Source organism: Melospiza georgiana, chromosome 1 (genome assembly GCF_028018845.1).
Source record: "Melospiza georgiana isolate bMelGeo1 chromosome 1, bMelGeo1.pri, whole genome shotgun sequence".
In the NCBI taxonomy this organism is placed as follows: Eukaryota; Metazoa; Chordata; class Aves; order Passeriformes; family Passerellidae; genus Melospiza; species Melospiza georgiana.
In genome coordinates, this window is record NC_080430.1 from 95,348,221 (window position 1) to 95,360,553 (window position 12,333).

The 12,333-nt window shown below is 44.4% G+C and overlaps 1 protein-coding gene across 1 annotated transcript; it reads left to right on the plus strand.

The window, feature by feature from the left end:
* The first annotated feature begins 2,632 nt into the window (after positions 1 to 2,632).
* On the plus strand, positions 2,633 to 10,103 carry C1H6orf62 (chromosome 1 C6orf62 homolog). The gene is made up of 5 exons (XM_058034855.1): positions 2,633 to 4,846; positions 6,642 to 6,818; positions 7,352 to 7,474; positions 8,189 to 8,323; positions 8,817 to 10,103. Exons 1-5 carry the CDS (start codon positions 4,718 to 4,720, stop codon positions 8,940 to 8,942), a joined length of 690 nt encoding a protein of 229 aa, XP_057890838.1. The 5' UTR covers positions 2,633 to 4,717; the 3' UTR covers positions 8,943 to 10,103.
* The last annotated feature ends 2,230 nt before the right edge of the window (positions 10,104 to 12,333 follow it).

Consider the following 12,333-nt stretch of genomic DNA (forward strand, 5'->3'; position numbering starts at 1 on the left):
GAGTTTGCAGAAGACAGGTGGTGGCTGCTTAACACGTAATAAATACTTTGTACTTGATCTCCCTTTTCATTTACACACAGACACACATCTATATATGTATATTTCATCTAAGTATATATATTCCTCTCCTCATAGCTCTACTATAAAGCCGTCCAGAAGAAAAAGTGCTCTTACACCAGCACTACATTTGACAAAATTTTTTGGGTGCATTCCTCAGCCTGGGGCTGGGCAGCTGCCCGATCCCTCGTGACTGCATCCCCACACCCAAAAGGGCAGCTGGAGTCCCTGGGCTGGCAGAAAACGCCTTCCATTCCCCTCCGCAGGTGGGCAGGGCGCCAGTTCCCCCGCGGGCCCCTGTGCCGGGCAATCCCCTCGTCAGGCGCTGCCGAGCTCTCGCTGTGCTGGCACAAAGAGGGTCACAGGCCAAGCGTGAGTCATGCCTTAAAATAGCAGCGGGCGCAAGACTGCGGCACAAAATGTCGCACAGGGCAGCGTGGAAAACAAAACTGGACCGAACTGGCTGGAAGAGCTGTTATCTAAACACTGCTCTCCTGAAGGACAGCCTGATGTTGTTAAAAAACTCATGGCAGTCTGAAATAGCCACAGAAGTGCGGAGCTAATGTAATCCTCCTATTTACCTGCCTTGCTTTTTACACCAAATAAAGATATTTTCCATCGGCATTGCCTTGCCCATTAGGACTGAACAGCAATCTCTAAGTAGGTAAAAATTATGTTCTGCTCTGTTCTTGTTCAAACAACAGAAGAATGTTCTGGGCAATGCCCATGTCAGGGAAGGCAAGAGGACTGTTCGCAGCGGAGGGTCGGGATAACACTCAGGGAAGATAACGAGGTCCAAAGGCTGAACACAGCTCCTGCCTACAAGACAGGCAGGAGAGACAGGTCCGAGGGAAAGTATGTAAAGGCAATGCTAAAGGAAAATAACTTATTTGAGGGTCAGGAGAGAACAAGGGGTATCGGCTGGGACAATTAAGAGACCGGGGGACCAAACACTGAAATGTGGAATTACTGAAGAGTGCCATTGGCATGCTGCATGGGCTTTGAAACACGATCAAGTGAGAGAGACGGTGCCCGCACTTGTCTTCTGCCTGTAATCTCTGTAACATCGCCGCTGTTCCGTGGAGTCACAGGCGCCAGCTTCCAGGGAAAGGCGGGAGCGCGGCGCTCACCCAGCCGGGCAGCTCGGGCCGTGCTGAGGCACACACCAGCCCCTCAGCACCCCTCGGCTCCCGGCACTGCGAACCTGCGCTGCCTCGGGAGCAGCCCCGGGCCGGGGCACGTCGGACAGCGAGGAGGTTTCCCTGGTACGCAGCGATGGCCCAGCAAACGACCGGGCCCGGTGCTGGGAATGGCGATTCCTCCTACTCGCCCTGGGCCTTCCCACAGGGAGAGCGCCCAACAGCAGGCCGTGTCCTCGCTTGGCGTCCATTGCTTCCATGCCATTCCTCCTTCCTTCCAGAGAACGGGAAGGGAAGGGAAGGGAAGGGAAGGGAAGGGAAGGGAAGGGAAGGGAAGGGAAGGGAAGGGAAGGGAAGGGAAGGGAAGGGAAGGGAAGGGAAGGGAAGGGAAGGGAAGGGAAGGGAAGGGAAGGGAAGGGAAGGGAAGGGAAGGGAAGGGAAGGGAAGGGAAGGGAAGGGAAGGGAAGGGAAGGGAAGGGAAGGGAAGGGAAGGGAAGGGAAGGGAAGGGAAGGGAAGGGAAGGGAAGGGGGGCATTAGCCTGTCCTTGTAGTGTAGAAATAAAACCGCTTACTTCTCTCCAAGGATTAGGTTTGTGTCTCTGGAACAGCAATTACTTATTTATCAAACTTAGCCAGCCTCCTCGGGAAGCGCTGCGGCCGCCACGGAGGGACGCGGACTGTCACACTGGCTGCTGTGGCGAGATCAGCGGTGCAGACACGCCCTTCGCCATGTCAGCTTTGAATACATGTTGGACTTTAATTGTTGTTTTATTTACAGTTTTACTTTGCATACGTGGGACCGGCTGAATACAAACCGCGACGGACCAAATTACACAAAATATGCCACTGCAAGCCTTGTTTAGCTATCACATCACCACGCTTAAGGCTGATGATGTTATAGGCAAACAAGTACTTAAGTTTAACTATTCCCGCAAGGTGACAGAATTTGGAGATCAAGCGTTGTTCGGATGGGACGGAGGGGAGCTGCCCCAGGCACATACCACCACGGGCGGGCGGAGGGGGGGTGGGGCATGGCTCTTCCCTCCCCTTCGCCTCGCACCCTGCCCGTCGTCGTTCTCCCCACCCCCCCCACCCCCCCCGAGAACGGCGTTGAGCAGCCCCATCCGGGTCCATGTCCCGCGGGCACGACGCGGGGCGAGCGGGCAGTTACACGAGGCGTGACCGCGGGGGGTGGAGGGGAAGAAAGTGCAGGGCAGTGCGGATTCCTGGCGCGGTGAGAGCTCGGAGGCGCTCCAAGCCGCTGTTGTACTTTGCTTCCTGCCATTCTCGACAAGGCGTGTCCACAGTGGTTACCGAGATTGAGCTTTACTGCCTCAGTCACAAAGTGCCTCGCCCCCCCAGAGGCGCGAGAGCTTGGTACGCGCCGGCGGTGCGGGTAGGGCGGTGCCTGTGTGACTCAGGCGCTGCCATTTTGAGGGGTCCGTGGTGGCTGCGCAGCTGCACTCCGCGCTCGCTCCGTGCCGAGGCACAGGCACTCCCGCTCCCTCCTGCCCGCTCCTGCCGTCGCCTTCGAGGACGTCCCGGGACCGCCTGGGCGAAAAGAGGCTCTCCTCAGCCCTCTCATCATTCTTCCCGGCCGTCCCGGTCCTGTTCCGACGCCGCTCCGGGATCTCTCTATGCCCGCCGCCCTCCTCCGTAGGAGCCGCTAGCGCAGGGACAGCGTCCTCTTCCTCCTCCTCCTCCTTCCGCCGCCGTCGCCTCTTCCTTCTCCTTCTCTCTCCGCCACCATTTCCCCACTCCCCGGCCCCGGGGCGCTGAGCTAGACTATGGGGACCAGGTCGGGGCCGAGCAGCGGCAGAGCGGGCGGCCCGGTCACCGTGTCCCCTGCGGCAGGGATGGGGGGGCTCCGCGGCTTCGTGGCTTTATCTTGACATGGCTCCTCTCCGTGCTGCCAGCACCGCCGCCACCTCCTCCGCCACTGCTCCTCCTGCGCCCGCCGGCTGCGGGTAGCGAGCGGGCCACGGTCCCGGGCTCTCGTCGGAGCCTCTCAGTCTCTTGCTTAACTCGGGGGGAAGCTTTGGGAGGGGTTTCTTTTTTTTGTTTGTTTTTGTTTTCCTTTGGTTTTTTGTTCCTTTCTCTCCAGGGAGAGAAGAGGAGAAATACTTTTTTGCCCTCTCCTCTTCTTAACCCGGTCCGACGAATTTTTAACTTTTTAAAAACTTTTTAACCCCGACTAATCAAACACCTGGCGAGGGGGAAAAATGCCTGGAGAGAGGAAGAAAATAACCTGATAATTGGGGATTTGCTTTTTTTTTTCGGGGGAGGGTGATTTAGAGGTTTATAATTGCAACCTAGGTTGCAATTAGAAAAAAAAAAAAAGCAAACAGAAACCTCGCAAAAAAATCAGTCACCGAAAAGCAGGAGCGGAACGCACTCCATGTTTTCCGAGTCGTGGCCATGAAGTGAGAGGGGAGAGAGGCGGTGCTGCTGTGGGTGTCCCGCTGCCCCGGGCGCGGCCGCCCTGCGCGCACTGAGAAGCCGAAGGGAATCCAAGAGCGCCGGCCATGCACGGCCTCGGCTGACCGTGCTCGCAGCAGAGAGAGAGAGAAAGGGAAGGATCCCCGGGGGATCAGCAGCCCAGGGAGTGTATGAGGCGTCGGGGGATGTAGGGCGCTCCCACTGCTGGGGAGCAAGCCCGGGCTTGGGGCACTGATTCAGGTTTTAAGTCTCTCGGTGAGATAATACTGTCCTTCAGAATCCCTGCCCGCCCCTTGTCAATGGCCATCATGATCCCTCTCCTCTTGGGCAGCAGTAGCCTCAGGGTAGTGATGAGCAGGATGAAGTTAGAAATGACTCCGCTGTCTTTTCTCTTTGCTCCCCTGCAAACCAGCGCTGTGTTGTCTGTAGTTGATTTTGTTGTTGTTGGCGGCAGAGAAATGTCATACTTCCCGGGTTGTGCACTCCTCCTTTGCACCCTTTTCTCTGCTCTCCACCAAGTGTAATAATTCTAAAGAAAAAGACAGGCAACATAGCAATAGTGGAAGGCTGAGAATAATAATCAGTAGAGTCATGAATCTGGCTGGGGTAGAACGCAGTTTGTAATTTCAGCTTCGGGTTTTTTTTTTGTAAGCAGAGCAAAAGTACCCCCCCATGGATTGGGCTTGTGCCAGTTGCTTTTTATTGTACACATAAATTGTGATAAGATTTGTTTGGGGTTTGTTTTCTTTTTTTTTCTCCTTCATTCTTTCCCACTTATTCCTGCAGCTAAACTGTTCAAATTTTTCTCTTCGAAATTCTTTGGGGTTTTTTTCTTGATTCATTGTAAAACCTCTTGTCCAGCCATGGCTGGACAACTACTTTCTTTGTTTCTTGACCCCTCGAATATGACATTCTCGTAAAATATTGCCTGAGGTGCGGTTCTGGGTTACATTAGCGTTTGATCTATTCAGTTGTATTAGCAGGAATCAAACGACTTGTTTCTGTTGTACTTAAGTCTTACGAAAAGGTGCCCATAGTTTAGCGACAGTTTCCAAAGGCTTTAGTACCACCTATATTACAAAATGGGGGACCCAAACTCCCGGAAGAAACAAGCTCTGAACAGACTTCGTGCTCAGCTTAGAAAGAAAAAAGAATCTTTAGCTGACCAGTTTGACTTCAAGATGTACATTGCCTTTGTGTTCAAAGACAAGGTAACTTGGTTTTAAAGTGTGTCTGTGTGTTTGTTGCGTTTTAAGTGTTCTGTGCAAAGTCTTACTGCCTGATTGCATCAAATGTTTTATCCTTAACAGAGTCCCTTGATTTTATTTTAAATTGCTGTCATACTCAGTTCATATTTGTCATTTTGGCTCTTGGGGTTTTGTAAGGCAGAAGGAGGGTTCCAGTGCCTCTTTAAATGGTTACTTAGTAACTCCTGTATTGGGTAGATGTTTTTCAAAGTTAACACTGAATCGTTGAGCCTAGTTGGGGTCTGTCCTGCCCCATTGCTGGCTCTGAGCAGTTGGGCTGTGCAGGCAGTCTGGCTGGGGCCATGGCCGAGTGTGTTTATCTGGTGAAAGCTGAAGGGAGGAGTCGCAGGATGGGATGTGGAAATGGCCCAAGTGCGCAGGCACATGTGCGCAGGGACTGCTGCTGTCATCTTGAAAGGGAGTGGGGAGGGCAGAGAGAAAATCTTCATTTGCTTGGCTGCCGCCTCTGCTGCTGAGTTCCGCACATCTGGGTGGGGAGCTGCGTCTTTCTAAAGCCAGCTATAGACCCGCAGTTGTGGGAGAGTTTTTATCCACAGAACGTCAAGGGAAGTGGGTACTTAGAGGGAGGAATTGAGTATGCTGAACACATGATGAGGAAGTTAAGGTAGAAGCAAATGGCAACAGAGTACACAATGCATGTAGATGAGCTCTGAAATTGTTTAATCTCTTCAAATGTATAGATTTCGCTTTTCCTTGAAAAGCTTCTTTAAAATTTCTGAATTCAGTTTGCTCTTGTCAGTTCTAGTGCAAGCAGGGATTGTTTTTATTGGGGTATAATTTCTGGGTGCTGTGTAATAGTAACAAAAATGAATGTTTAAACAGTGGCAACAATTAGATTTTTCTTAGATGACACAGCTGTAACTCTTTTAGTTGGACATTGATACTACTTTTTGGTAGAAAATTCATGGCAAATGCCTGTTTTAAATCCTGTTATATTTGCTTACATCTCAGTGAAATGAAGATGTCCATCCCATACCATTTTGCTTAAAGTAGGAGAATTGCTCAAGTCAGCATGGTCAGCAAATAGTTACCTGTGTTCTGATAGGGGGGAAGGGAAGGGGAGCATTATTTGGTGAGCTGCACTTTGTCTCTCAAGTAGGTCAGGACTTCCAGTGCACTGTAAGAAAGCTGTTAGAAACAGACATAAACTTTAGAGATTTTACATTCTCATAATGTTTTGGCCTTGCTTGAGAGATGCTGAAACATTTGTAGTGAGTATAAAAGTTACATAGCAAATGAAAATAGTTCTCCTTTGAGAAGATTATAGCTAACTTCAGATGGGATCTCAGTCACCTGCTGTCACCAAATGTGGCATTGAAAGATTTCACTTTTCATAAAAGGCAAACTGTCAAAAATTGAAAAGGAGAAAAAAGGTGTTACCTGATTTTCAGAGAGAAGCTTGCAGAAGTTCTTGGTCATCCCAGAGTTGTATATTCTACTTAAAGGAGTAATTCTGTTAATGTTTATATAGAATCTTAGTGTTTTTAAGATTGATATGTAAATCTGCATTTTTGGAGACTACAAAAATCTGTTCAGCTTTTATAGAAGTTGTCAGTCTGATTCTGTTTAATTTATGAACTTTTTTGCATGTGAATTTTAGAGTGATTTATGTCAAAGTCCTAGTCTGTGTGATGTGTATTTTATACATTTTACAGAAAATCACAAATCCTGAAATAGACTGTTACCTATGATTTCCTAAAAAGGATTGTAATCTTAATGTAATCTGTGCTTTTTTTAGAAGAAGAAGTCAGCGCTTTTTGAAGTGTCTGAAGTGATACCAGTCATGACCAATAACTATGAAGAAAATATCCTGAAAGGTGTGCGGGATTCCAGCTATTCTTTGGAAAGTTCCTTAGAGCTACTGCAGAAGGATGTAGTACAGCTCCATGCACCCCGCTACCAGTCCATGCGCAGGGTAAGGCTCCTTTTTATCCTCGCTGAGTTGTGCTTTTCCTTGGGAATCCTAAGGCTAATCCTGCCTTTTTGTTTTCTCATTTGCTGCATGAGGGCTCTGTGGGCCTGTGTTTATGTGGTCTGGTTTGACTGTTTAAATATGTAGTTCTTAAATTTTACCTTTCATTTGTTTCATTCAGAAATGTGCCATGGGAATTGTATCATCCTGCTGTCTTTGTCCTTTGGAAGGCATGTGTTAATAGTTCTTGAAACAGCTCCTGCTGTGTATCTAAGGGATGTTGCTTTATGAATGTTGGAAGACAGACAGTCTTTGCTAATGTTTTCTTACAGGTGTAGTTTATATTAAGTGGGTAATGATACTAAATTCAGTGACATGCAAGAAAGACTTCAGCTGTGGTATGAGTAATGCAAATGGAAAATCAAACAAATGTTGTACAAGTATCACCTCTCAAGTATGTGCCTGTATAGATAAGTTGCTTATCTGTATCTTTGACAGTTGGAGGGAATGTAACTAAAGAACTTTGTTGCTTACAGGATGTAATCGGCTGTACCCAGGAGATGGACTTCATTCTATGGCCTCGTAATGATATTGAGAAGATAGTCTGTCTCCTGTTCTCCCGGTGGAAGGGGTCTGAGGAACCCTTTAGGCCTGTTCAGGTATTTGGTTTTGGGTTTTGACTTCAGTAACTAACTTGTTCCTGGAGGGAGTGTCCTCTTTAACCACTAAGTTGATAAGGTATGCAAGTTCTGTGGATGTTAGAAAAATATGCTGTCTGCTTTTATTTATAAAGCACTCAGTGTTCTGAATGCCAAATTCTGACTCCTGTCTTTATGCACTGTCATATTAGCCCTTCCAAAATGTAAGTTTCCAAAGGGCCTTTGCAAATGACACGTATGTATAAATGCATTCAGTGTGTTTGTGTTTGTAGGAGTGGATTAGATGTGCCTCTTAGTACCATCCAGTCTTCGTCTAAATGTGATAGTGTTGTTAAGGTTTTGTCAGTATTCCAAGTTGCTGTATTTGATTAGATGGAAGAGTGAGATGGATGGAACCTTCGCATTATAAATTGTTGCACAGGGATCTTCTGCCATAGGAAGGTAAATTGTGTTTTATATATGCTGCAGATAAAGTTGTACCTTTGGGTTGTTAATATGTCATTGCAATGGCTGATGTCATTGTTGACAGAATGAAATTTGAGGATTCTTTAAATTGTGTCAAGACACTGCCATGGTCCTCAGTTTCTTCTTTTCAGAATAGGTCAGAAAAGGAAAGAAAAAGTGGTTGTAAAGCCCCAGACTGAAGAAGATTAATGGGTTACATGTGAGCTTTGTCTTGAAAAATATTTTATTTCCCTCCCTCACACCATGTAGGCCAAATTTGAATTTCATCATGGTGACTATGAAAAACAGTTTCTGCATGTTCTGAGCCGAAAGGACAAGACTGGAATTGTTGTCAACAACCCTAACCAGTCAGTGTTTCTCTTCATTGACAGACAGCACTTGCAGGTGAGCTTCTTTTGTCCTTGTTTTAACAGGTGTATTTTAATCACAAAAAGCTTTTTCTTCTTGGGAACATCAGTGATTTTGCTGCAAGGTACTCAAGTAGAAAAACTGATCATGCGTTCATGATTGCATTTTGGCAGTTTCGGGGGAAACTTCCGCTATAAATAGGACTCACACGTGCAAAAACTAACTATGGGACACACGTGTTCACATAGAACAAGAACACATAATGTTCTTGTATTAAAAATCTAAGAAGTTCTGAAATAGACCTGTGTTTAAGAAAAATTAAAGCATTGGTTTGGTTTGGGTGACAATATGGAAATAATTCAAGTGAAAAATAGTGAAAACATCTTATGCATTAGAATTTGCAGACTAATTTTAAGCTCTGTTTTTGTGTATGAAGTAGTGAATTTTAAATGTCTTTGGGGATCTGCCTACTAGTCCTGAGTTAACTTATAGGCTTAATACCTTTTCTTTGTGTTTTCTTTGCCTCTAGACTCCAAAAAACAAAGCTACAATCTTCAAGTTATGCAGCATCTGCCTGTACCTGCCACAGGAGCAGCTCACTCACTGGACGGTTGGTACCATAGAGGATCACCTCCGTCCCTACATGCCAGAGTAAGGTACTGGCCAGCAAAATGGGGAAGATCACAGAATGCAGCAGTGGATTTTCACTTTCCTCACCACTTCATTCTTTCAGAATTTAGAAGAAAATGGACTCATGTTCAGAACACTATACATTGTGAAACTTGATCATCCTGGATTTTTTTAATCATTTGTATCTCAGAACTTTGCAATTTTTTTTTAGATGTTTTCTGCATGGACCTTGTGAAAGAGAGGATGCTCTGCACACTTCTGCACTGCATCAGCATCTTACTGATATGTGAAATGAAGGGACTGTACATTGAAACAAATGTATCTGAAAGCACAAGGTGATCATTTGTGGTGGTGTTCCCATTTGTGCTGGTCATGCCCCCTAACATCTCTAATGTTAACCATCAGTATTTGAGGGTGAGAAGTGAATGTAACGGGTATAAAAGCCTTATAGCTTTGCTGTTCATGATTGTATAGACGAGCACTATCATTCATTCTAATGAACGAAGAAGTGGCTATTACAATAGCAAGTAAGTGTGGGAAAGAAATCTTCCTAAAAAAAAAAAAAAGCATCTCATTTAATGTATAGGCATTTTTTGCCTCTTTTATTTTGCTGGGCCATGTCTTAAGTTTACTGGCACTTTTGTTTTGGATCTCTTTCCCCAAGTTGCTGTATAACTGTATGAAGGTATTCTTTCTTATGCATTTATACAGATGAGGCAGACCTGGAGTCTGAAGTTGCTAAAGCAGCTCCAAAAAGGTAAAATAATAGCTGCAGAAACAATGTTGGTAGAGGATTATTTTTTCTTGAGAGTTGAGACTTGTAAACTTGCAGGTGAACTGTGCAGGAAATACTGGTTTCTAAAACATTTCTTACAGAAAACCCATTGAGGTTGTTTTTTTTTCTTTCTTTTGGAATAGACATTATAAACCAATGTAAAATAGTGTTTGGAGTGTCAAAAGTTGGTTCTGACAGAACATTTTAAGATTGTGCAATGATAAAAGGAAGACTACTGTATAGTTTTGATGACAAAGAAGGCTCTGCTTAAGGGTTGAGTACTTTACCGGAGTAAAACGTCATAAGCCTACTCCCTTTGGATAAAACTAGTGCTTACCTGTTTAAAACTTGTATTTAGCTTTCGTTTGGAATTGGAAAAAACTGAAAATTAAATAAATTAGGTAAAAGATGGCTGGTTTTATTTATGGAAATCCTATTAATTGAATCTTAGTTGCATCTTGCATCTTAAGAGTGTCACCCACTACGAACACTGAAAATGTACAGACTGTAAAATGCTAAGATTAGCAAAGATCAGTGGCAGAGGTGTTCTTGCAAATGTGGGCCATATGCTTTGAAAAGTACTGGTCAGAAATAATGGCATTACTAGTATCTTACTGTATTGGTACATAAGTATTTTTACTTCCAAGGTTTAAGTTCCTACAGATTAATACAAAACACCCTACAAAAACGCCACCTGAAAGTTCCAACTTCACTTTCATAGTTGTCTTAACTTACAAAGAAATAATGCTAAGACTTTCTAAAATACTTAGTAACCACCATACCTGCTAATAGTACTGAAAATTTCTCAGCTTTAAGTGGCTCTTCTTTGAATGATCTGTTAGACATAATGCAAAATGTCCACATGAAGCTTGAGCTAAGTTTCATAGGAACATTTAAGTTTCTGAATTTTAGAATTTGTTTAGTAAGTGCTATCCTTTGTTCCTAATTTGTCATTTTGGACATCATCTCACCACAGTGAGAGTAGGGTCGTAGTTACCTTGGTTAGCAAACAAATGACAGTTCTTGCATTAGGTATTTGGGTTTTCTTCAGTCCGGTCTCTCTTAGAAAAAGCCTCAAGATGTTGGTTTGAGTGGCTGTGTACACTGCTTTCCAAGTGTCAGCAATCATACAGATTTTAACTTTATTCTCTGTATTACAGGAAACAACTGGTTCTGTTTGATTCCTTTTTTCGTTCTGTACAGAGTCTGTAAGACAGGCTGCTCATTTGTTCCTCATGACAAACCATACTGTGCTTCCTTGGGAGAGCACAGGATTAGAGGAAGCAAAAAATTGGAAAATTAATTTTGTTAAATGTGGTCTATACTACCCAGCTAGCAAACCTTATTCTTTTGCTGTACTATCAAAGTGAGCTATCAAAGTACTATCAAAGTGAGTTGAAAACCATCTGCATTGTCTAAGTAGTGGGGAAAAAAGATAAGGGATCAACAGGTTTCAGAGCTGAGAATGTGGGGGGATGTGTGAGTTTGTTCTTGTATCATTTGGCATCTTTGAAGAGTTTCTCTCCCCTTAAACAGGACAGCTTTTGAGGGAAGAGTTTAAATTCTTGTTCCACTCTTTGTCAATGGAACTTGCAGTTCAATCTCAAAATAATCTTCCATTAAGTTACTATAGCAAAATGCCCTTCAGAAGTGAATGGAAGTAGTTCATAACATCTAGTTTTTGGTTTCAGGCCCTCTTTATCTAAGCTTAATGGCTTTTTTTTGGTAGCCTTTTTTCAAAATGTAGGTCTTAGATATCACGGTTTGTGATGGTGTGCACCTCAGTTTTGGAGCTGTTTGTAAATACAGAAAGGCTCTCTAACAAGAATTTTAGTTACTGCCTATTGTCAACTGCTTGTGTGGCTCCCTTGGTCATACTAATACCAAGAATTGAAATACACTCAGTATTGCACCTGAGTATGGGAGTTCAACTGGGCTGTTGCTTAAGGATTTGTCATGAGACCTTGGTAAGTGCCAGGGGGGCAGGGATAAAATAAGTAAACAGAAGACCATTAAATATTAAATGCATCTCAGTGAATTGTCTGGTGAAGGGAAGCTTGTGTCAGGTGCTTCCTGGGTGATGAGAAGCTTCTTAAATGTTATAGTCTGTACATGACTATGAAGCTTCTCTTCACTTGTCAAGCTTCTTCAGCTGTGCAAGAGTTAGCAAAATAAGGTAAGATGGAGAACTCGTACAGAACTGCTCTACAAGTACTGCCAAAATGCAACAGGCTTGTAGTTAGTTGGCAGTTGATGCCCTTTGTCATGTGTGTCTCAAAGTTCAAATTCCCTCTCAAAAGCTATATTATAGCTTTAGTGTTATTTTATAAACATGAAAGTTTATGTTAAGTGTTAATATCAGGTAGTAAAAACACTGGGGTTAGTCAGCGCTTCTCTTAAAAAAAGGAAAAAATTGGTTACTAATCTCTGAGCATTGAAAGGTACTGATCTCTCATTGCAATTTCATTTTTTTCATTGCAAAATGTTAAGTCTGTTAGAAGAACAGCAGGTGGAAAGATGAAAATTGGAACTTGTAAAATGACCTAGACTTTAAAAAAACTGACATTTCTGAAAGACCTGTTTAATTGTACTTTGAAAATACAAACCTGAGGATCAGCCTGCACTACAGTAAGTGGCTGTG

What these genes read in the sequence shown, in the direction of transcription:
- C1H6orf62 (XM_058034855.1), top strand. Translation starts at nt 4,718, where the DNA reads ATGGGGGACCCAAACTCCCGGAAGAAACAAGCTCTGAACAGACTTCGT. An exon ending in AACCCTTTAGGCCTGTTCAG is followed by an intron (nt 7,475 to 8,188) that starts GTATTTGGTTTT and finishes CACACCATGTAG; the next exon opens with GCCAAATTTGAATTTCATCA. An exon ending in TTGACAGACAGCACTTGCAG is followed by an intron (nt 8,324 to 8,816) that starts GTGAGCTTCTTT and finishes CTTTGCCTCTAG; the next exon opens with ACTCCAAAAAACAAAGCTAC.